General features: G+C 44.3%; 1 protein-coding gene and 1 long non-coding RNA gene across 6 annotated transcripts in view; one reads left to right on the top strand and one right to left on the bottom strand.

The window, feature by feature from the left end:
• The window catches only part of CCBE1 (collagen and calcium binding EGF domains 1), a 69301-nt gene that overhangs the window by 2860 nt on the left and 41565 nt on the right, over window positions 1-24876 (top strand). For 4 of the 5 annotated variants that reach the window (XM_085873514.1, XM_085873512.1, XM_085873511.1 and 1 more), the window contains exons 4-8: window positions 1863-1997; window positions 3090-3251; window positions 3613-3725; window positions 14273-14399; window positions 22154-22248. In XM_085873514.1, the coding sequence (XP_085729640.1) occupies window positions 1863-1997; window positions 3090-3251; window positions 3613-3725; window positions 14273-14399; window positions 22154-22248 (632 nt within the window). The remainder of the gene's footprint in view (window positions 1-1862; window positions 1998-3089; window positions 3252-3612; window positions 3726-14272; window positions 14400-22153; window positions 22249-24876) is intronic. The other variant, XM_085873513.1, reaches the window with a different exon arrangement.
• Window positions 361-24876, bottom strand: part of LOC147029957 (uncharacterized) — a 28489-nt gene continuing 3973 nt past the window's right edge. The window contains exons 2-3 of the long non-coding RNA XR_015056147.1: window positions 3084-3240; window positions 361-1058 (exon numbers count right to left, since the gene is read on the bottom strand). This is a non-coding gene — a long non-coding RNA (uncharacterized LOC147029957). The remainder of the gene's footprint in view (window positions 1059-3083; window positions 3241-24876) is intronic.

The following is a 24876-nucleotide window of genomic DNA, read 5'->3' as shown; positions in this document are numbered from 1 at the left end:
ACTCGGTAAAGCGCATACCTCCACCAGGTTGAACAGTTTACATTTTGTATCCCACTGAGACGCCGGATCTGGATCCACACCTGAACCAAAATCGAATCGGCTTGTTCTGAACACATAACCAACTCGTCCGTCTCGCTTTGTCATAACTCATCCATAACTCTTTGAGATATCGTGCTATGTATATTGTTGTGAGCCACATCACTCAATGGTGAAGAATCACATGATTGGATCCAGATCCGGATCCAGATCTTCACCAACATCGAGTCAATTCTTCCTCGACACACACCCAACCTGTCCACCGAGTTTTGTCCAAATCCTTCCTCAAAGTTTTGAGATATCCTGCTCACAGCAAACAGACAGACAGATAGGGGTGAAAACATAACCTATATCCACCTTCGGTGGCGGAGGTAATTATGATGCAGATAGCCCTACAAACAGGGCCGGATTAAGGCAGAGGCCAGCTAGGCCGTGGCCTCGAGCCCCACACTTTAAGGGGCCATACACCTTAGGCTTAAAGATGAAGCCTTCGCCAATCTCTTAAAAACTTAATTTGGATATGGCCTTGAACATTTAAAATGGCTGAGGGCCCCGTGAACTCTTAATCCGGCTCTGCCCAGAAAGCTAGTTATTTGCAACTGCCAAGGCTTCCGAGCAGTAACAGCTCCAGTTGAAGAATGAACCGTGAGTCACCTTAACATTTGACATTTTCAAAAGGGGATAGCTACAAACCTATAAAAAGCCTTTTGAAAAATAGGCATTAGTGTCTCATTTGCTTCGGTGCCATATTGGTTGCAAAAGAAAGATTCACAGGATATGGTCACAAATGTTCAACTTAAATCGCCATATAGCCTATAACTATTGCAATACCAGTTTTCTCCAACAACATCCATCAATTCCCCTGACGTCAAAAAGGGTAAATTCTGATTGCCCCAAGTTCACCATTTTATTTTCCAGAGATACCTCTTTAGCACAAATTTGAAACACCCTGGTCCATCGACGATGTATCTGAAGTTTTGAATAGATTGGTTCAGTCGTTCTGGAGATCATTGAATCTTCTCCTAAAAAAAAAAAAAAAAAAAAAATGAACCCAAATGGCCACCAAGAATTTTGTTGAATCGGGCTAATTGAAGGATCTGCATGTGATCTGATGGCTTGGAACAATATTTTGAAGTTTCAAATTTATCAGTGTAGCAATCTATAAGAAACGAGAGACAAAAATTGGTGAAAGAAAATAATAATCCCAGCAAGAACAAGTAGGGCACTTGGTGGAGCGCGTACCTCCACCGCGTAATGCCTGATCCATGAGAACATATCAGGCCCAATACATTTTTAAAATATAATGCAATATATCGTTTTTGGTCCTATCTCTTAATGGTGAAGAATCACTTTAGAAATTAAATAATTATCAGATCCGGATCCGGATTCGGATCTTCACCACAATTGAATCAATTCTTCCTTGTCACACACCCAACGCGTCCACCAAATTTCTTCTGAATCCGTCCACAACTTTCTGAGGCATCGTGCTATATATCATTTTTGGCCCGATCTCTCAATGGGTGAAGAATCACTTCTTAAAATCCTAGTAGTCGGATCCAGATCCGGATCTTCACCAACATCTAATCAGTTTGTCCTTGTCACACACCCAACGTGCCCACAAAATTTCATCCGGACTCGTCCCCAACTTTTTGAGATATCCTGCACACAAACAGACAAACAGACAGAGAGTGGTGAAAACATAACCTCCTTCACCTTTGGTGGTGGAGGTAACAAACAGCTTCCAGATGTCAGGTTGGAAGCATAACTCATGCATTTTTATTGGTGTGGACGGGGTATTAAGTGCTGATGACATGTGATGTTGGCAGACAAGGATGTATGTGCTGATTCGCCATGTGAGCAGCACTGCACCGACAGCTTTGGGCACGTGCTTTGTTCTTGCTTCTCCGGCTACCGCTATGACCATGAGCGACACCAGGCTGGACTGCGACCATATTGCATTGGTATGCTTTGGGTCATATACCTTTTAGGATAAAAAGCATTATATCAGAAACTTTGTATAAATTAGAGATTTGGGACGTGACTGCATGGCTTACTTATTCAAAACTTCTCTCTCCTTGTTCCATGTTCATGACATGTACTGCAGTCGTAATGTCGTCCAACATAAATGTAATCATTGGTTAATAAGAACTAGCAAGTGGCCCTTGCCCCACGGGATTCCAAACGAGGTCGGGATGGAGCCAGCAAGCTGGGAGAAACCATTCGCATTTATTGCCACATCTGATGCAATTTACAGTAAATGCTCTAATGGTGGCGAGGCGTTCCATTCGAAACTGGTTGGTCGATATGTGTAGCTTTTAGATGCCTATGGTCTGTAATAAAAAATTTGTATTGGTGCCAAAGCCGGTGACCAATTGCAAATTAACAGTAGGATTTCCCCTGCAAATGTTACATTTGTCGGAAATTTTACGGTCGTTGCTTAACAAGGATAACGGAGGTAGGTTTTAAGCTGGGACAACTGCAGCTGTGTGTACTATAGTCCAAGCACATTTGATCAACGAGCATTCAAAACGAATTGTAATCCGAAATCATATATGGAGATTGAAAATAATGTATGGCAGTGAAAAATTATGTTGTATCGTGAATCAAACCAACACCACACTTGGCAATCAATGCAATTGCAGGCCAATCTCTGCAAAGCTCGAGCATTATGAGAAATGGCCAAATTGGTATCGACCTCACGTTCTCATGAAAAGAAAGAGAAAAAAAAGAGATGGTGTTGTTCCTTTTCCACATAAATACACCATGTAAGCAATGTTTCTTGATAAATGGGATTGCCAAAGACTGAGATGTAAAAATGTATTGCATCGTTTCCTCTAATTTTGCTCATTAATTTGACGGTTCAATCGACTTGACAGAATTATGTATACTGTATACATTTTACTCCATGTCTTGTTCCCTGATTACAGAACATCAAAAGTTGGTTTCTGCAGCTGCAAAATATATGGGAACTGAGTGTTTGTCCAGTTGAAAGGTCATTTTTCTGGGACAAATCTGCCTCTCACATCTTCTGCCCCTCCCGCACTCACCACCAGATGTGGATGAGTGTACAGAGAGCCTTCCAGGGAGTTTCGATGAAGTTCACATGCACACTGCTTCTCCTTGCTCTCATTTTTGCATCAACACTCCTGGTTCTTTCCACTGCCTATGTCCCCATGGAATGCGCCTTCATTCAGATCGACATACCTGCCAGACAGGTGCAAAAGTAACATTGAAAGTATTGAAACAGGTTATGGTTTAATGACTATAATGTGTTTGCTAAAACCTTTTTACTGAATATTAAATGCATGTTGTCAAGTCCACAAGGGTTGATGGAGCAGCAAAGTCAAAAAGAAAGAAAAGATGGCCACCATGCTCTCTTTTTACAATTACTCCCCCACCCTCCTCTTTTTACAACTACTTACACCACCATAATCGTGAGAACCACCCCGCTCTCTTTACACCAACACAGCTACTTGCATTTGTAAAATCTCAGAATTGTTTTGAAGCAAAGATGGCTGCTTCTGTGTCAGTTTGTGGGTTATTATTGACTCGGTTTATATTAGCTATGCATTGCAGTGGAAGATCTGCAGCGAGGTGAGAGGAACTTCATATCGGCCTTTGGCACATGCGCTCTGGCATGCCCCTCTGTTCAGCAGCTCAGAATGGAGCTCGGAAGCTTACGTCAAAAGGTTTGGTCATACCATACAGATATGTGAAGCATAAACTCCCTGTTAGAACAAAGTCTTTCAATCTGTTGTATTTCTGTTTTTTACCCCGTGGAGTCCTCCACCCCATGGGGTCGAAGCGCCGCTCGCATTCTCTCTTTTCTTGTGTGCAGTTCATTTGAACGTCTATTTCTCCATTATTCGTGAACAGAATTCGATGAAATTTGACAGGCATATACTAGACACATATGCACAGGCAATAACTGAGCCCAAATTGCGATTTCGGGCCAAGGAATGGCCCATTTCGACCCATTTTCTGAAAATTGTTATTTCTCAGTTATTAGTGAACGGAAGGAACCGGACAAAATTTGACAGGTATATTCTTGAGGTCAATCTGCAGGCACTAACTGAGCCCAAGGTGAGATTATGGCCCTTTGGGCCGAGAAATGACCCTTTCGGCCCATTTTCTTAAAATTGTTATTTCTCGGTTATTAGTGAACGGAAGGAACCGGACAAAATTTGACAGGTATATTCTTGAGGTCAATCTGCAGGCACTAACTGAGCCCAAGGTGAGATAATGGCCCTTTGGGCCGAGAAATGTCCCTTTCGACCCATTTTCTTAAAATTGTTATTTCTTGGTTATTAGTGGACAAAACCGAACCAAACTTGACAGGTATATTCTAGAGACCATTCTCCAGGCAGTAACTGAGCCCAAAGTGCAATTCCGGCCCCCTTGGGCCGAGAAATGGCCCTTTTGGCCCATTTTCTTAAAATTGTTATTACAAAAAAAACAAAAATTAAATACGCTGGGCAAAATTAAGTCACAAATGATGATATGAAATGAGCTTCACTCTTGTGAGGTGTGCTGGTTTCTTTTTCTGATGCGATGAAAATCTTACCAAATTTCAAAACTATCTGTCGTCCTTGCTATCGTTCACCTGAGAGTTATACGAATGAACTCCTATGGGGTATGTTCGCAATTCGAACTTGTCTTAGCAGATCTTGACATGTATTTCCCATTAGATTCATTTTCAGGTATTTGCATTGAATGTTGTAGATGTTCTTGTTTCCACATTTAATATTCAGCGTTTCATTTGTATGACTTGATTTTCCATCAACAGGCAGGGTGGAAGGATTTCAATTTTTTTTTTTTTGTCTTTTTACAGTTTCTAAGGCTCTAGTGAAGCTGGCACACACATACATATCTTACACATGTGGACATAGAGACAAATACACAATACCCAACACAGGACTGTTGGATGAGACAAACAGTCACTAAGCTTGGGGGGAAATGCCGTCATCTCCCGGGGCACTCTGAGTAATAGTGATGTCACAACAATGGCGCCACTTTTCTCACGGCACTCAATACAACAGGGCATTTCCTGAGGCGGAATTTCGTCCTCCCTATAGATGCCAACCGATGGGGATTGTCCATGCTCTTGTCCTTTTAAATGCTGAATGTCCAGCAAGGAGGCAGCACGTACCATTTTAAAAATCTTTTGTATGACTTGGCTGGGGGTTCAACCACCAACATCCCAGACTCTGAGTGGATGCTCTAACCATTACACCACCGAGTTGGTAATATACACTCAGTGTACAAAACATGAGGAACACCTTCCTAGTATTGAGTTGCATATCCTTTTGCCCTCCAGAACAGCCTCAATTCGTCAGGGCATGGACTCCACAATGCGTCAAAAGTGCTCCACAGAGATGTTGACTCATGTTGTCTCCAATGCTTCCCACAGTTCTATCAAGTTAGCTGGTAGTGGATCTCTACTCTGAATAGCTTGTTCCATCTCACCCCACAGATGTTCAATTGGATTGAGATCTGGTGACTGGGCAGGCCACTGTAGTTAGCTGAATTCACTGTCATGTTCTTGGAACCATCCCTGGACAATCCTCGCCTTGTGGCATGGGGAATTATTCTGCTGAAGAAATCCATTCGCAGATGGATACACTGCTGTCATGAAGGGATGCACCTGATTGGTAATGATGTTCAGATATCCTGTGGCATTAAAATGTTGTTCCACTTTTATCAAGGGGTCCAATGTGTACCATGAAAACACATCACACACCATCACACCACTACCACCAGCCTACAATCTTGACACACTGCAAGATGGATGCATGTATTCATGTGGTTTCCTCCATACCATAGTCCTCCCATCAGCGTGAAATAGCAGGAATCTGGATTCATCAGACCAGGCAATGTTTTTCCGATCCTCCAGTGGCCGGTGTTTTCATTCCCGAGCCCACTGCAACCGCAGGTTCTTGTTTTTTTTCCTGAAAGAAGTGGAACTCTGTACGGTCATCGGCTGCCATACCCCATTTATGTCAAGGTACGACGAGTTGGGCATTCTTTTATGGGTCTTTCGGCACCAATGTTTGTACTGGACTGTCAGTTGACAAACTGTAGCCTGTCTGTTGCTCTGCACAGTTTGTGTTGGCCTCCTTTGGTTTCTTTCATCAATGAGCTGTTTTTGACCACTGGCCTGCCGTTGGTTGGATATCCTTTGGGAGGTGGACCATTCTTGATACACACGGGAAACTGTTAAGCATGAAAAAACCAGCAGCGTTGCAGTTATTAGCACACTCAAACCGGTGCGCCTGGCACCTACTACCATGCACTGTTCAAAGCACTTCAATCTTTTGTCTTGCCCATTCACGCTCTGAATGGCACACATACATAATCTGTGTCTCAATCATCTCATGGCTTTAAAATCCTTCTTTAACCTGTCTCTTACCCTTCATCCATACTGATTGAAGTGGATTTAACAGGTGCAATTAATAAGGTATCATAGCTTTCACCTGGATTCAACTGATCAGTCTATTTCCTGGAAAGAGCTATTGTTCCTAATGTTTTGTACACTGAGTGAATGGTTCTGCGAAACCATCATTCCCCAATGCAAAGGCACACAACATACAGTGATTCCCGAGAAAGTTGTCGTTATTATTCGTTTTAGATAACCCTTCCCTTATGTGCAATGGGTTTATGGGTCAATATGCGTTGTGTGGGATATGGCAGGTTTTTTTCCCCCCATTCTTTTCCCATCTTTGCTTCTCTGCACACGAGCTTCGCTTTCATGCCATGCATATCATGCAGTCAATTTGCATATGCATGCCAATTTCACATTTGAATCCTGCACCATTATCCAATGAACACTTCACTTCAACCTTCACTGTACTTTAACCACAGCACTACAACATTCGTTCAACGATATACTTAATGCCTTTACTATAACCACCATAGCATTGCAATGTAAACTAAGCTCGCTTTACATTCACCATTGACACCACAACCACAGCGAACAACCACCTGCCTCAACCACAACCCACAACCCCAACCACCACGATCCACCATTATACCATGAACTCACTGCTACACTGCTGCTACATCGCCTCAACCACAGCCACCACGGATGCCACCACTGCCTTTTGGAAGTAACAGAGCGTAATGGACGCCATGTATCATGACGGACACTTAGACCCTGGACGTGTGCGCGAAACTCCATTCAACATCGTGTCAGTAGCCCTTGTGTTATGCTCCGTTATAGCCCCAATTGGGTGTTCAGTGCATGTTCGTGCCCGGAGAGAGCAACCAAATACCCCGGCGCCATGTTAAGTATGGAGCTCAATTGTGGGAGGAAGCCCAGAACATAATGCGGCCATTTTCATGGCTGCACCCATGCAAGGGTGGAGCTAGCGCCGGGGTAATAGTCCTTACACCAATGGGGGCACTGGAAAACTCCTCTGGTCCATCTTGATCTGCCTTGAGGTCCCTCCCTCGCTAAGTAACTATAAAGAGCCGTGCGTCCTGCACGGCATGCTCGCTTGTGGTTCAGCTTGTGGCTCCCTCATAGTTCAGCTCGTGATTCAACAGCTCATGGTTGATATGATTTAGCTTGGCTTGGTGGCGAGAGGCAGAATGGAGTTGTGGAACGGAATGGAGTGTATGGGTCTGAGTGGGGGCAGAACGGAGTTCACAGAGTGCAGCGTTGGGTGAGCGAGAGATCCAGGCACCAGACCGAGCACAGTCATAGGGCCAAGCAAATCGCACCAACACTTACAGACTTGCTTACACTTTATTAAAACTATTTCCTCATATGTTCTTTCTCTTTCTTTCCATCTCGTCTGCTGGGGTGCATATTCTTAAAAGAGCTCTGTGATTACCCGGGCAAGTCCCGAACGGTCATCCTCTTCATGGCGGCCCCACTTATATGTGCCTTTTACAGTTTCCTCTTTGCCCCTCATTTGCCCATCATCTTGCACCTCACCACACCCTCACTTTCACCTTCTCAGACCACACACCTCAGACACCATCAGTTTTCCTCTTCCTTCCCCCTCTTCAGCGATTGGGTTGCGTGGGTTCGTCGACTCCACTTGGTAAATCAAGAGGTCATCACCACCTCGTACTTTTCTCATCTTTCATACAATTCTAACTTTCCTCGGGAGTGTTTTTGATGGTGCCGACCATGTTAACTGAAGAAAGACTGAAAAATAACTTCAATCGGTCTAGCTCTGCCCTGTGTCTTCGTTTGTGTATAACTGCATTTATTTTGCCGCACGTCACCAATTGTTTCTGTATCTGTACATATCGCCCCTGTAATAATACCATTGCTTACGGTACCACATACCTTTCCTCATGCTTTCTTGTAATAAATTTCCTGTGCTTGTAAATGTACCCAGCTCATGGCGTCTTTTCCTTCATTGGTCAAGCATAGTCCACAAGTAGTGTTAGCCGGGAATTTATATCCCACCGATTGGCTCTACACGTTAGCCGGTGCATACTTGGCAGCTTCGCTCGGCTGCATCTGATCAGGTAAGGTAAGACAAGTATGCACCTAGGACACGAGCCCCCCTTGACGAGCTGTAACAACTGGTGTCAGAAGTGGGATTTACGGCCCGGGGTTCGAGGTTTGCCATGAGGGGAAGCACTCAAGTTCCTCCCAAACACCTATTCCTGAGGCCACCTGCTGTGGATAACTCCGTGGCTCAGTGGGTTGCTAATCAACCATGAATGCCGAATGGTACTGCCAATCCTGGCAGGGTTATCACTACTTCACATGTTACCTTTACGTTAGATGCCAGTATCAAGGGGGGCCCGTGCCCTCAATGCATACTTGTCTTACCTCACCTGATCAGGTGCAGCCGAGCAGAGCTGCCAAGTATGCACTGGCTAATGTGTAGGCTCCGTTCCGCCCATGCTCCGACCCTTACGCTCTGTTCCATTCCACGACTCCGCTCCACCTCTTGCCACCAAGCCAAGCTGAATCACATGAATCATGAGCTGTTGAATCACGAGCTGAACCACAAGCTGAACCATGAGCAAGCCACGAGCTGAACCACAAGCGAGTCACGAGCAAGCCATGAGCTGAACCACAAGCGAGCACACCATGTGGGACGCATGGCTCTCTTTAGTTACTTGGTGAGGGAAGAACCTAAAGGTGGATTAGGATGGGCCGCAGGAGTTTTGCAGTGCCCCAATTGGTATAACGATGATTAACCCGGTGCTCGGTCCACCCATGCATGGGTACAGCCATGAACATGGCCTCATTATGTCCTTGGTTACCTAACACGGCACTTGGGTATTTGGTTGCTCTCTCCGGGCACGAACGTGCACTGAACACCCAATGGAGGCCATAATTGAGTGGAACGCGAGGGTCACTGACATGATGTTGAAGGAGTTTACCACACACTTGCGCTCCAAATTAGATGCCTGAACGTGCAGGGTCCAGTGTCCATCATGATATGTGGTGACCATTACTCTCTGTAACTTCCGATAGGCAGTGATGGCATCCTTGGTGGCTGTAGTTGAGGTAATTGTAGCAGCAGTGCAATGGTGAGTTTATGGTGTGGTGGATCATGGTGATTAATGTCATGAGTTGTGGTTGAGGCAGGCGGTTGTTTGTTGTGGTTGTGGTATCAATGTCAAATGTAAAGTGAACTTGGTTTATGTTACAATACTCTGGTGGTTATAATAAATGCATTTTGATCATTGGATGAATGTTCTCGCATTGGGGTGAGAGTACAGTGAAGGTTCGAGTGTCTCTTGGGTTATGGCCCGCAATTCAAATGCAAAATTGGCACGCGGATGCAAATTGACGGCGTGATATGCATGGAATGAAGTAGAGGCTCGTGTGCGGAGAAGCAAGATAGAAAAAAAAAATGGGAAAAAAATCTGCTTCATCCCACACTCTGCAAATTGACCCATAAACCCATTACACATCAGGGAATGGCTATCTAAAATGAATAATGACATAACTATCTCGGGAACCACTATATTATGTTGTGTGACATTGCCATTGGGAATTACGGTTTCGCTGAACCATTATATATATATATATATATATATATATATATATATATATATATATATATATATATATATATATATATATATAAAAATATATATATATGCAAGTACCTTGTCCGGTGTCACTAGTTGGTCATAGCATCCCATCTCTGAATTGCCTTCCCCACTCAGTGATGTGTACATATATATATATATATATATATATATATATATATATATATATATATATATATATATATATATATATATATACATGTTTGGAGAGATATGATAACTACAACAAAGGACCATTAGCTGGATATCATTTAGAACAAAGAAAAAAAATGTTGAAAGCTGATTCTTCAGGAATGTTGCTTTGATGTCCACCTAACACCATGGAGTGAAGTCCCCAAAAATCCCAGTTGAGGAAAACTAAGAATCCAAGATGGCCACCATCACAATTTGTGAATATCAGGAAAACACTAAAAGAGCCATAACTTTGTTATTACCTGTCATAGGAAGATTATTTTGGGGGTGTAAACCCAGGTTTTGGGGTATTAAGAATTCAAAGGAACCCACAGAATAAAGTCAATTTCTAACATCAGAGTAATACACTAAATTAACAATAGAACTCGAGAAGCAGGGCCGGATTTAGGGCAGGGCCCACAGGGCCACGGCCCAGGGCCCCGCGCCTCCCAGGGGCCCCGCGCAAAAGCAAAGATTACAAGAAATTCTGCTATTTTCCCCCTTTTGTTTGTTTGTGAAAAAAATCTAGTTCGTTTGTGTAAATGGTCAGTGAATCACGAAACAAATACTCAATATCCCTGTTAATTTGGCATCTGTTTGGTTATGTTTATCATTTATTTTACATCTTTTAACTTACTTTTTTCCTTTCCACTGATCTTAAGAGCGCAATCTTAAGGTCTACCACAGAAATAGGTCACACGAAAGAAGTGAGGGTTTTCCCAATCCCAGCAAGCTATGGCCGTCTCGATTTCATTTTTGCAAAATTACACGCCCGCCCTGAATCAATGTTTGCTATGTACTGCACAGGCGTACTGCTGGGGTGGTTATACTATAATTGTGTAATTCAGGTTTACACACCGGATAATATTTTATTATATTTATAAGGTGTGTTGTGCCGCCACACTGTGCCGGTTGACTAGTCATGCGTATTCATTGTTGTTGCTTCCCTGTGGCTCCGCCTACCGAGAGCCAAGATATGCCGCCGCCACACTGTGCCGGTTGACTTGTCATGCATATTGGTTGTTGTTGCTTCCCTGTGGCTTCGCCTACCGTGAGCCAGGAGACGCTGTGTTAAAAATGTCGCCTTGCCATGTGGTTTTTTGCCCGCTGCGATGAAAACTGTTTTTTGTGCCAGACTGTGGCCAACAACAGTGTGAGTGATGCGTTTTGTTTATCGCTCAATACCAGAATTTTGTACTGTGACTTTATGTCGGCATGAAACAGTTCGATGCTGTTCGAACAGTTCGAACACGAACTATTCAGAAGAGTAAGCACACGCGAAACAATCGAGGACTTTGCGCGAATCAAAGCCAGGAAGAAGCTAAAAGATTCTGTATGTTTTTAATATCTCGCAAATATATTGTAGCAATTACCCCAAAGTGTGCAATAATGCAATCATATTTGCAAAAACGACAAAAAAAAACTTTCTGCATTGAGATTTGAGATGATACCATCACGTTTTGGTTTTGCGATTATTTTCTCTGTTCCGTTGTTTTCATCCATAGTGGTGTTTCTTGTATATAAACTTTTGTTACTCGTAGTTTCTGAAATACATGTTTTTACACATAAACCGTGTTTTTTTTTCTTTTGCTCAGCCGAGGTTGGTGCATTTATATATGAATACTTTTATAAGCATATATGAAGTGAAAATGGCTGAGGCCCTGAGAGGGCCCCACGTACGTCTCGGGCCCAGGGCCCTGCAACACACAAATCCGGCCCTGTCGAGAAGGAGCTACTATTTTGCTGACACATAGCCATCTTACTTGTAGAAAATGGGATTCAATTTGATCATTTAAAGAGAAGTCAGGTGTTGAGTCTTAAGGTTATTTTGAATTTCTCCTACCCCAAAACCTGGGTCTAGAGTCTAGACACAAAAGCAATTTTCCTGTGACAAATAGCCACCAAGTTGTGGCTATTTCAATGTTTTCCGAGAATTTGTGCATTGCAACGGTGGCCATATCGTATCTATGTTGCTAAGATGACCTCAAATTGAAATTCTGAGGGTTCTTTTGAATTCCTCATAGCCCAAAACCTGGGTCTAGACCCAAAAATAATCATCCTATGGCAAGTAATAACAAAGTTATGGCTCTTTTAATGTTTTCCTGATATTCGTGAATTGTGATGGTTGCCATCTTGGATTCTGTGTTTCCCTCAAGTGGGATTTTTGGGGACTTTGCCCCTGGTGTTAGGTTGACATCAAAGCAACTTTCCTGAAAAAAAAAATCAGCTTTCAACATTTTTTTTTATCGGTTTAAACTACTGCTCCTGTGCTATCGAGTCCTGCTCTATCTTTGTTTTGAAGAAGGGCTCATGCAAAAATGACATTTCGTATTCTTTCCTATGGCAGTTCTCGTACTTCTCCAAACATTTAGTTGGAAAAAAATGAATTGTTCTTATTTTTATGCTGACACACACCAACTCTTATCTTTATAAAGTCTAGAATTGGTTTGAAACGATAAAAATTGTCATCTCAGGCCCATCTTTTTAGTTTTCCTTTTCTCCATTATCAATATTCAAGTCATCTCCATCCATACCTATTTCAAGGTACACTTTGTAATTCTATAAGTAAATATAGCTCTTTAAATGCACCTTTACCTGCTTCATTTGGTGATGATTATTTAGAAAAAAAAAGATAGAAAAATGATGGAATGCCATCAAATTTTATTTTCTCATTCCGTTTTACAAGTATGTCTGTTATCAGTACCTGCGGCAGACATTTGTTTCCTCATGTGTGAATTTGTAAAATCAGTCCAAAGTTACCACATAAACTTACAGGTTATGCTGAAATCAAAGTTAAATCTACTGGGGGTAATGTCTTCAGCATTTTTAGCGAGTGTTGTACTTTATTCATGATAAATCTTCATCACATTTTCAGCACCTGCTTTTGATATAAATGTGATGCAAAAATTATTTGGCATGATAAAGCCCCCTCCTCTCCCCCAAGTTTGATAATGAAAAATGATGGTGCAGTGATTCATTCAAGCACCATCTACTGTACATAGTACCTGCAAAGATGGAAGTAAGGGGTGGTGTCACCATCGACCGTATAAGGCTCTCAAAGGAACTTTTACATGCAGTATATCACATCCAAGACGAGGATATTAGTATACTTTTGCATGAATTACAAGGACTTTAGAAGATGGCGGTCATATCAAATTCCTTTTTACAGGGGGATTTGAAGATGAGATCACAGTGTCATCAACAGCTATGTGCTGAAATGGGAACGTAAAACTGGCGACCTGCAAACAGGTGTTAAATGTTGAACTAGAATGGCACTCGGTCGAGCGCATACCTCCGCCACGTTAATACCTGATCCACAAGACCATATCGGGCCCAATAATTTTTTGAAATATCATGCTATACAGTACTATATCGTTTTTGGCCCTGTCACTCAACGGTGAAGAATCACTTTAAAAATTAAATAATTATCGTATCTCGTATGTAAATAAATTTAGAGGGTGGAGTGAAGGAAAGAAAGAAAACGACGGTGGAGATGAGACAAGAGTAACTGTAAGGAAGGGAAGGTGGATGTATGTACCATAGGGTGAGGGCAGAATGAGAATGATGGAGGGGGCATGGGGTGGGGGTCAACATTCTGTCACTTATTAGCATATGCAGTTTGGAGATGGATCCTAAACCCTGTGTGCACTCATCGATAAACATTAACCTGAAAATTCTACACTAAAAAGTCTTGAACAGTTTAATAGATTATTCACACAAACTTTTATAAGTCTTGAGTTGACATAATTAACGTTTCCATCTTTAATCAATTTATCATGTGTGCAAGGAATGTGTTCAGTAGACCTCAGATATATTAACCTAAACTACTTTGACAGTCGTGAAGTAAGTGGCTGCTTATAAGTACATCACATTGAATTCCATTATCCTTATGTGAAAAAAAAAAACACATGAAGAGCAACAGGCTTAGATATATCCAGTGCAACATTTAATTTTGACTCCTTCATAAGATAGAGTCAAAATCACAATCTCCAAAATGAATCATAGAATGGCTGCTTTTCACATCTTTGGGCAGGTGCTTGCAGGAGAGAACAAAATCGAAAAGAAATTTGAAGTTGATGGAAAACTTTCACTTTTCAACCCTGCTGGCCAGCCTGGGATTCCGAGAGACCAAGAACATCAAGGTCCATTTTGCTCTCAAGGTCCAGTATCCTGTCATATCTCAAACAATTATGTTGACAATATAATTAACATCATGGCATCATGCACTGCACTGACTGCATCATCGAGTCACGGCTGAGTCGTTTCCGAAGTGAATTTAAACAGTGAACTATGGGTTCACAGTTATTGGAATGGTGGGGTGACCGTGAACCCTTGTTACAACAAAATTTTCTCCAAGAGTTCTGACCAACAAGGAGTGCAGGCCACTCACCCACCCTTTCTTGGTACTCATTGCAGTTAAGGAGGATTTTACAACCAGGATATACTGTACGTTAAAAGTTAAAATGGTACACCTGGCTGTTAGTTGCATTCAGTGAAAGACAACGAATTTCCCACAGTAAACGAGGAGCGTGTCTTCCTGTGAGAAGGTACTATTTAACATTGAAGATCACACTGAACAGCTTACCAGCTGAAGTTTTCTTTGGGGGGAGAGGAGTGTCCACTCCATGCTGATGCAGGCCAATGAGCCAGAAACATGTCCATGGATCGATTATTATTTTCCCAAGCCGTGAGCGGACATTGCCAGAAGAGTTGGCTGTCTGATTCTGCGGGTAAAGGCCCTGTCACACCTTGACGATTTAGCCAGCGTATGCAAAATTTGGCTAAAACGCTGGCACATGTCAAATACATTATGGGTAAGTTTGTATACGTCGTAGTACGCTGGCATACGTCGTAGTACGCCGAGGTGTTAGACAAATTTTCCATGCTTGAAATTTCCCGACATATGCCAGCGTATGACTCACACGTTCCGCATAATGCTGGCCATAAGTTGTAGGCACGTTAGCGATCGTTCACACACGTCGACACATGTTACTTGTAAGTTACTCATAAGTCGAAACACCTCGAGGTAATGTTTAGCGTACCCAAAACTTATTTCTAACCTATGAGTAACGTGTTGTCGGCACGTTACGCGATCGTTGACACACGTCGACACACGTTACTTGTACGTTACTCATAAGTCAAAACATGTCAAGGAAATTGTTAGCGTCATTGTTCCAGACTCTCTGGTTATTTTTTTTTTTCTTCGGTATGATGTTGATGTTAACACTTCGATTTCTAGTGCAGTTATGATCTACTATAATTAATAGGCTGCCGCTCAACGATTTAAATCATAACCGCACTAGAAATCAAAGTGCCAACATCACCGTTGTGATGGTCAACTCAGGGTTGTGACGCTCGCTCATTAATTTGGTTGAAGTTGTATTTCGGGAACATACATACATACATACATACAAGATGAGAGTTTTAATAATATTTAGAAGATATATTGTGATGATGATGTCTGCTATGTGTAAAGAATTGAATTGTGTTTGTGGGATGAATGCGGATTATAACATGTAAGTAGGCCTTGGCAGTGTAGAAACATGATCACCATTTTCGCATAGCATTGTGGGAGATTTGAATGGCAACAGGTGAGGAAACGAGATGTTGGATTGTATGGGTGGGGAAGATTTGTGGGTCGGCAGGAATTGATGAAACTTGAGGAGCTGTGGGGGAGGGGGGGGGCAAAGAAGTCGTAAGTCAGGTGGCTTGTTTTTCGACTGTGTGGGCACCACAACCGGAATAGCCCCCACCATTTTTGTTGTACAGTACCTCCTCGCTGCCTAGTTGAGGATCACACATGTGTGTAATAACATTTAAGCCATGGTCTTGCAGGGTTGGAATGAATGATTGACATTGGGTTTATGCAAGAGTGTGTTGAGGAAGGTTCACTTAATCCATGCCATGAACCGGACTGGAGAGATGTGGCTCACGGAATTTTAAAGTAGGTAAATTTGGATTGCTCCGCAGGTAATGTTGGGTATTGTGGCATCCACCGGGGAATACAGTCTTTAGAAGGGAGATGTACAAACGTTAGGTTTTTGGTTAAAGTTTTGTCTCTTGTAGTAGATTTGGGTGTTTTCTGACATTTTCTACTACCCCAGTAGTTCGGAGTGAGGAGCCAAGAGTCTTGCAAATATTTGAATTGTGCTTAAGGGGTGTAGAACGTTAAGGAGAGTAGGTAAGTTAGCTACGGCTCACTTTCCACAGTCCCCCCCGCCCTAAATTATTTCATAGGCTAATTAGGTGTAAGTCAGTAAGTGGTTATGCTGGAATGGTAACGCCTGCATTGAAACTTGCAGGAGCTACGGTTCTGGGGAGGGAGCTGTGTTATGCTTGTGGGATAGATGGAGGAATTTCATCGGAGAGATGCTTGGCCACAGACGTGTAGGAAGCATCTCGATGTAAATTAAGTAGAGAAACGGTGAGCTTAAGTATTATGTGTCACCACAGGTGGAGGGGGGGTGGTGGTGTGTTGTTAATGAGATAGGGATTAAGGATCATTTCCCCTGGTATGTGATTGCTCCCTGTGACCTATTCCTACGTTTTTGCATTTACAAGTCAGCCAGGAAGAAGTTGCGTTTTTATACCAACAACAACCATAACAACAAGTAAGCCAGGCATGCCAAGCAGGCAGAAGCCCTGCCTTCCCGGGTTTTGTGTGAGCAAGCCATGCCCTGGAGGTGGACGGTTGTTTGATGTGATGTCAAAGAGAGATTGGGAGCGAACACACGAGTTTGGTGTGAGGGAGGTGGCAGTTGTAGTCATGAGAGGAACGTGGCTAGGATGGAGGATCTCGCTTTGCTCTCCTCTCGGTACGATGAAATGGCTTTCTTTCGAGGCATGAAGAAGATCGCTCAATTCTCATGTTTGTGCGAGGCGAATTGGCTCGTGTGGTGGAGCAAGATGCTGGCCATTGGCTATTGGTTGGGTCATGAGAGACGGACCGCGACGCTTCATGTATATCACTGAGGTGGGCAGCGCCATTCTGCAGAGTGCCGCCTATCGGCAAGTGCGATCGACGAAGAAGCTGCACGGCGGTCTCTGAGCCCTGGTGTTGATTACTGCTCACGAATTGCCTAATGTACATTATTCCCGCTGCGAGAGAGTAGCTTGGCGCCATTTTGGGTACGTCTGCATGTGCAGGACAAAGCACCTCGATTCCAAATTGCCACAGAGAAAATCTCTGGACAAGCTAAGTGCCAGAATAAAAAGAGGATTTTCTTTTGTTTTGTTTCCTCTTGTCTGTGTGTAGAGGCGCCTCGACTTTAGGATAAATTTACCTCATGTATTATTACATTCTGAATTATTGCCCCTTGTAAATATTTGTCTATTTTCATTAAATCCGCATTTATTTTAAGTTGATGTGTCCGTGTATTTGTCGTGGGGTTGGAGTATAAACCCCTTGTGCTATCATCCATCTGTGTCTCCATCGCTCCGCCAGTGCCACGCCCTACCCCTCCCTCACGCGTTATAATCTCTGAGGATCAACATATCCGCCTCTTAAGCAAAACCGCTCAGCTCTCCGGACTGGCTGATGTTAACCGCCCGTTCATCACATTTGGGTCAGGGGATTAACCTTAACTGTCAGACCCGCGACAATATATTGTGTAGGATTAGGGTGGTTGGGATTATACATTTTTAATCTGAAGAAGGCGCTTCCAACCAAATGTAAACTTAATCTACTTTGCACGTTTGAGCAATAAGCAAGAGCAGACCCGGTCTCAGGTGATGTTTCACCAGCTTCACAGCTAGCTTCCTCTGGCAAATCGACCCTGAGCTTCAGCACGCATCCGGTTTTTATTTCGATATGACCGTTCATCGTCCAAAACATCCCAATCTTAAACAATATATTGTCATGTCCAGGTCAGTTAACACCGATGCTGGACGGATGAGCCAAACTGGCGGTTTACTGCCTCGGACAATGTTCCGAATTATGTCGGACAACTCGCGCACGGGTTGTGAGGAGAGACGTGAGAAACCTTAAAGCTTTTAAACCCAACGCATTTATTTCCCAAACAACAAACAATTAAATAATTAATAAAAAAACAACAGATGATTGAATGTGCCAGAGGAGATGACGGCAGGTTGTGGTGAGGAAGAAAAGGGACACAAAATCGACAATAAGTAAATATTTACAATGAGGTAAAAGAAATAAGAAATCTAAAGAGACTAAGGCGCCTCAATCTGGACTCGGTCAGAGACGGGAAGGGACAAAACCGGGGCACTCAGCTCTGGGGACGAGCAGGCGATGAGATGGGATGAGGAGCAGGACTGTGGGAGTGAGCAGACAATGACCAGGATGATGAGGAGATGAAGCCCATGGGCAGGTCGATGAAACGGGGCAAGGCAGGAAGGACGAAATGGGCAGCGGCGGACGAAAAGGCACAGGATGAAGACAGGTACAGGCAGGCAGGATGACCTCCTTAAAACACTCCTCTTCTTCCTCAGAAGTCGACGGTTCTCCTCAGGATTTTATTTTCTCCTCCGAACTCGACGCACCTCTCTCACACATGCCCAACTGCCCTGTTCTCCTCAGACCAGACGTCAACTTTTTTCCTCAGCCCCACCAACTTCCCGATTAACTCATCCCTTTCCTCTCCTGGGGCAATGCTCCACTACTCCAGGGTGATCCATAGCTCCGCCCCCTGGGAGGCGTCAAATGCTCCTCCCCTTGCTCTCATGCCGAGTCTCCCGGCGCCCCCCTGTAGAGGCTGAGATGGAGTTTATACACAGGATTTCCTTAACCATAATCCCAAACTAATTATTACCTTGCACCACCCCCTGCATTGTGCACATGCAAACAAGACAATTTTTAAGCTAACGTTTCTAAGCTAACGAGGGGAAAGGAGAGAGGAGGGAGGGGAAGTGAGGAGGAGTTGGGGATAGAGAAGGGGTGGGTGAGCAAGGAGGGGTGGAGGAAGGGAAGACAGTGTGAGGTGAGAGAAAGGGAAGGCAGACATGTGGTGGAGCATTAATTACGATTTGTACTGCTGAATCAAAATGATTGTGCATAGAATAACTGTGAAGATGGAAACAAAATAATGTCTGAAATACATTTTCTACCGGTCATACTATAAACAAGGCCCGAAGACAAACTCCCATCTGAAGGCGTCTGGGGACGGACACCGCCCGGACACGTCTGGGGACAAACTCCAATCCGGACATAAACATTCGCTGGATGCGTCCAGAAACAAACACCACCCAGATGCTTCCAGAGACAAACACCGCCAGATGTGTCCGGAGCCAAGCTGTCCGGAGACAAACACCACTCAGACACGTCTGAAGACAAACTCCCATCCAGACATAAGCACCGCCCAGGCATATCCGCAGACAAACCCTGCCCGGACACGTCCAGAGACAAACAGCGTCCAGACATAAGCACCATCCGGATATGTCCAGAGAGAGAGAGAGAGTGACAGATGGGAGGGGAGAGTGAGAGGTGTGTGGGAGGAGGGTGCTACACTGTATTGGGAGGGAGTAGAGCAAGGATGGGACAAAGAGAGGGAGAGAGAAAGAGAGAGAGAAAGAGAGAGAGAAAGAGAAAGAGAAAGAGAAAGAGAAAGAGAAAGAGAAAGAGAAAGAGAAAGAGAAAGAGAAAGAGAAAGAGAAAGAGAAAGAGAAAGAGAAAGAGAAAGAGAAAGAGAAAGAGAAAGAGAAAGAGAAAGAGAAAGAGAAAGAGAAAGAGAAAGAGAAAGAGAGAGAGAGAGAGAGAGAGAGAGAGAGAGAGAGAGAGAGAGAGAGAGAGAGAGAGAGAGAGAGAGAGAGAGAGAGAGAGGTTGGGAGTTAGCAGAGAGAATGTCATGCTTTATGAACAACACACACACACACAACAAAAAAAAACACACACACAAAACAAAAGCACACACACGTGCTTGGCCGATATCGGCAGTTTTTCCGGGAATCGGCAAGTTGGGGTCAGTGTGATTACCAAGTTCAGTACTATCTGTATACAACCCAGAAACCTTGAAAAGCTTTCACCGAGAAACAATGTTGCATTTATATAGACGTTTCAGGGATTATTTCACAAGCATTAACCTTGAGTAACAGCTGCATGTGATGGGTGGAAAAAAAAATTTGGCTCGGTAATTTAGAAAATATGTTAATATGGCGAACGGCTCAAAAATCGGGTTTTATTTCACAACTCACTCACGTTGTTTACCCTGAACCACTCGCTCAGGGTGACGGAGCACAGACGGCTCACTCAGGGTGATGGAGCACGAACCACTCATTCAGGGTGACGGAGCATGAACCACTCGCTCAGGGTGACGGAGCACGAACCACTCGCTCAGCGTGATGGAGCACGAACCACTCGCTCAGTGTGACTGAGCACGAACCACTTGCTCAGTGTGACAGAGCACGAACCACTCGCTCAGGGGGACAGAGCACGAACCACTCACTCAGGGGGACGGAGCACGAACTACTCACTCAGGGGACGGAGCACAGACCGCTCGCTCAGGGTGACAGAGCACGAACCGCTCGCTCAGGGTGACGGAGCACGAACCGCTCGCTCAGTGTGACAGAGCACGAACCGCTCGCTCAGGGTGACGGAGCACGGACCGCTCGCTCAGGGTGACGGAGCACGAACCGCTCGCTCAGGGTGACGGAGCACGAACCGCTCGCTCAGTGTGACGGAGCACGAACCGCTCGCTCAGGGTGACGGAGCACGGACCGCTCGCTCAGGGTGACTGAGCACGGACCGCTCCCTCAGGGTGACGGAGCACGAACCGCTCGCTCAGGGTGACGGAGCACGAACCGCTCGCTCAGGGTGACGGAGCACGAACCGCTCGCTCAGGGTGACGGAGCACGAACCGCTCGCTCAGGGTGACGGAGCACGAACCGCTCGCTCAGGGTGACGGAGCACGAACCTCTCGCTCAGGGTGACGGAGCACGAACCACTCGCTCAGGGTGACGGAGCACGAACCACTCGCTCAGGGTGACGGAGCACGGACCGCTCGCTCAGGGTGACGGAGCACGAACCGCTCGCTCAGGGTGACATGGTGTGGCAAAAGCGTCCACAGAGAGTGAATTATTTGCTCAGAATTACGTAGCGTGGTCCCGCTGTTGACAATGGGCACTTGGCAAGTTCCTTAAGCACTCATGCAAGCACTCCAATTTAGCACTCCAGTGTGAACTCGAACTGCAGTGATGATCTTTGCAATTATAGAAAGTCCGTTGAGGACTAATTCGCAACAGCATTTAACGCTGTATATCCAGCCCGTGCTGCCTGTCTCCTCGGTTCGCTCGGCCGTTAATTAGACACGAGGTGAGCGGCACCAGTTGGCTTAATGCATTGGTTTGGCTGATTCATGGTCCCACCTGCACAATATCAGAGTGGAAAGATCTGTAAGCTGGCCTGGGAAGGCCAAAGCAGCAGCCGTTACAGCCGTTGTTGACGCGGCCCTCTGGGGTTTGTACGAGGCAACTGGGATGACCCACAGCTTCAAATATATATATATATATATATATATATATATATATATATATATATATATATATATATATATATATATATATATATATATATATATACATACACACATACATACATTACATTATTGTTGAGGTATTGGGAAGAGTCAAGCGAATGAAATGGAAGAAGGGAAAGTCGAGGATAGAAATTCCACGATTTGGCATGCTATATATATAGGTGGCTCCAAATGATTCAGATGAGACATAGTTTTTACCACTCCATTGTCAAGGATTGACATTTGAATCAGTTCAAGAAGATGGAACTGCAAGAACAAACCATCCAACCAGTTCAGGGAATTCACTTGATATTTTACTTTCTTGGTCCAGGAGGAGTTCGAGTCACCAGAAATGTTTGGAAATAGTAATGCAGTACATGAATGCAGAAATATTAACGATTACTTCCTTTTCCCCTATCTTGTCTTTCTATTCTATGGATGAACAGGTCCTCCTGGTCCTGTGGGGCCTCCAGGTCAACCAGGCCGAATGGGACGAACACCTGACCTTTCGCATATGAAGCGGGGTCGCCGGGGACCTGCAGTAAGATTATTTGTTTGTTTTTAACAGAGAATTTGTTCTGTGGGCAGCACTGCCTTTTTACAGGAAACAAGTACTGCCCCACCAAATTATAAATTCCCAGCTTGATTTGTTTCACTGAAATGGCAATGGCAAACCACATATTGTTTGCCATAGCACAGCTTCTAAAACACCGAATCTCACATCATGGTGAACTAAATCAGATCAGAAAACCAATTAAGCAGAAGGAAACATAAAATGGGGAAGAATGGAAGTCGAAGAGGATTATACTGTCGTAAATTGTTGCAAATAAATGGAGAAAATAAATATTCAGGTGCTTGTACAATAACAAGTGGACACTTTACTATTGCCCATACACCTTAAGATTTGGAGGATGTCAAAAAAGGTCACAGCTCCACATTAACTGGAGTGTACTCCTGATTTGAATAGACCCGAAGAATTAACCATGTCGAGCCAGAGTGGAAAAATGATGCTGAAAATCTCGAGCAAATTATAAGCTGGTTTTTTTTCCACATGTCAAAGAACAAACTTCCATATGTCAAAGAACAAAATCAAATTGATGCAAGTATAAGAGTGGTTTGTTTATCTCAATGAAGATGTTGCATCTGGTGGACTTGGTGTGAAGCACTAATTCTGTTTCACAGGCTTTTGGCAAATGTCTCATTGATTTTTATTCTTCTCTTCTCTGGCACGTGGAACCTCCTTTCTTAGTCTGTTCACTCTTCCTTCCAGGATTGCTAGTTGGCAGTGCACCACCATTTGCAGTTTAATGTGTGTCTTCTCTTCTCTCTCCTATTGCCCCTTTATCTGCACTGCCCCAATGTCGGTCTGTTGCCTATTTCCCCTCTGTCACCTACCTCACCATTCCATGAGCCTTGACTTAGCATACAAAAAAGTCGAGTGCACTTGCAAATGTTTAGAGTTCTACTGTTTGGAGAATTATATTGAATAAACAAAATATTTAGGAATGTGCCAAAATGAACCAGCTTCATTGAGATACATGATTTAATGCATTCACTGCTTGACATCGCGCCCTGTGCCCCAGAGGGACTGCTTATCCATAGCGTCTGCCAGATATGTGCCTATATTTTTGGAGGTTTTGCGAGGTGATCTACAGGGAATCAAAGCAAGGTCAGGTCAGGTATGGGAGCATGCGCCGGAGCAGCGCGTCGCTGCATCCACTTTCCGCCGAAACTCCAGGGGCCTCCATCTGGCCATCCCCCAGGTAGATGCCTGACCCATCTGCATCTTCTTGAGATGATGACCAACCTGCTGCAACCACGACATATGTGGTTGGCCCATTTGCCTCCTCCACTCACGAGACTCCCTCACTGAGAGAATCTGGTGAGCAGGATCAGCATCAGGAAAATCAACCATTTGTCCATACAGCTGCAGTTGACACTCATGTACTATGCAGGTCTCATTTGATCAAATGACAACAAATCTCATTTGAGTCTCTCTCAGCAACCGCTCGGTGGACACAAAATCCGACCATTGATTGCCAAGGATTCTCCGAAGAGACCTGGTACCAAAGGAATTAAGTCGCTGTCTCAGATCCCTGGTCAGAGTCCAATTCTCACATCCAGAGGTCAAGACCAGAGGCCCAACCAAGACATCGACTGACCACTGACTCTCAGCCAGCAGAAATATGAATATCACTGCCAAGGTAAGTGAATCTCTCTGTGACCTTAACATCCTTGCCACAAACAGGTACAGACAAGACAGCAGCATCCAATATATCACTGAAAGCCTGGATCTCAGTTTTGACCCAGGAAACCCATAATCCCATCAGCTCCGACTCTCATTCAGCACCTCAAGGCCCCCAAAAGGATATCCAGAGTCTCTGCAAAGAAGACTGCATCATCTGAGAAATCAAGGTCAGAGATCTTGACCTTCCCAAACAATGCACCGCAGCTTGATCTCTCCCACATCCTCCCCAGAATCCAGTCCATACAAGCACTGAAAAGTGTGGGGGCCAGTACACACCCCCTGATGAACTCCAGTAACAACTGGAAATAAGTCAGAGATGGTATCACCACATCTCACAGCACTCTTAGTACCAGAGTGTAGTTCAGACATCAGATTTATCGGTTTTGTTGGCACCCCATGAAGACCAAGAGTCCTCGAGAGAGCATTTCAATTCACTGAATCAAACACTTTGCAGAGATCAACATAGGCTGCAAGCAGCCCCTGCCGAAACTCTCATCTGCGTTTGGTGAGGACCCCAAGTGCAATGATATGGTCAATCATTGACATCTTTGGTGTAAAGCCTGCCTGCTCTGATTGCTGATGCTCAATCAGATGGTGGTGAAACCTATCATGAATTATCCGAGCAAAGAACTTGCCCGGCACTGAGCACCCTTCAGTCGTTGTTGCATGTCGCCCTTCCCTTTCCATAGAGGGACAACAAGGCTCCTCTTCCAGTCAGTTGGGATGATGCATGTGTTCCATGCAGAGCACAGAACTGCATGCAATGACATGTGTGCAGCATTTCCACCAGCCTTGAGAAGTTCAGCATGGATGCCACAGATCCCTGGAGCTATACCCATTTCAACTGGTTCACTGCAGCCTGTGTTTCCACAAACGAAGGTGGATCACAGTCTATTGGAGGGTCAGCAATAGGGATAGGAA

This window comes from Eptatretus burgeri, chromosome 3 (genome assembly GCF_056783735.1).
Source record: "Eptatretus burgeri isolate ZD-2024b chromosome 3, Ebu_testis_v1, whole genome shotgun sequence".
NCBI lineage: Eukaryota > Metazoa > Chordata > Myxini > Myxiniformes > Myxinidae > Eptatretus > Eptatretus burgeri.
The sequence above is the reverse complement of the archived record's forward strand: the minus strand, read 5'-3'. Positions and strand labels throughout refer to the sequence as shown.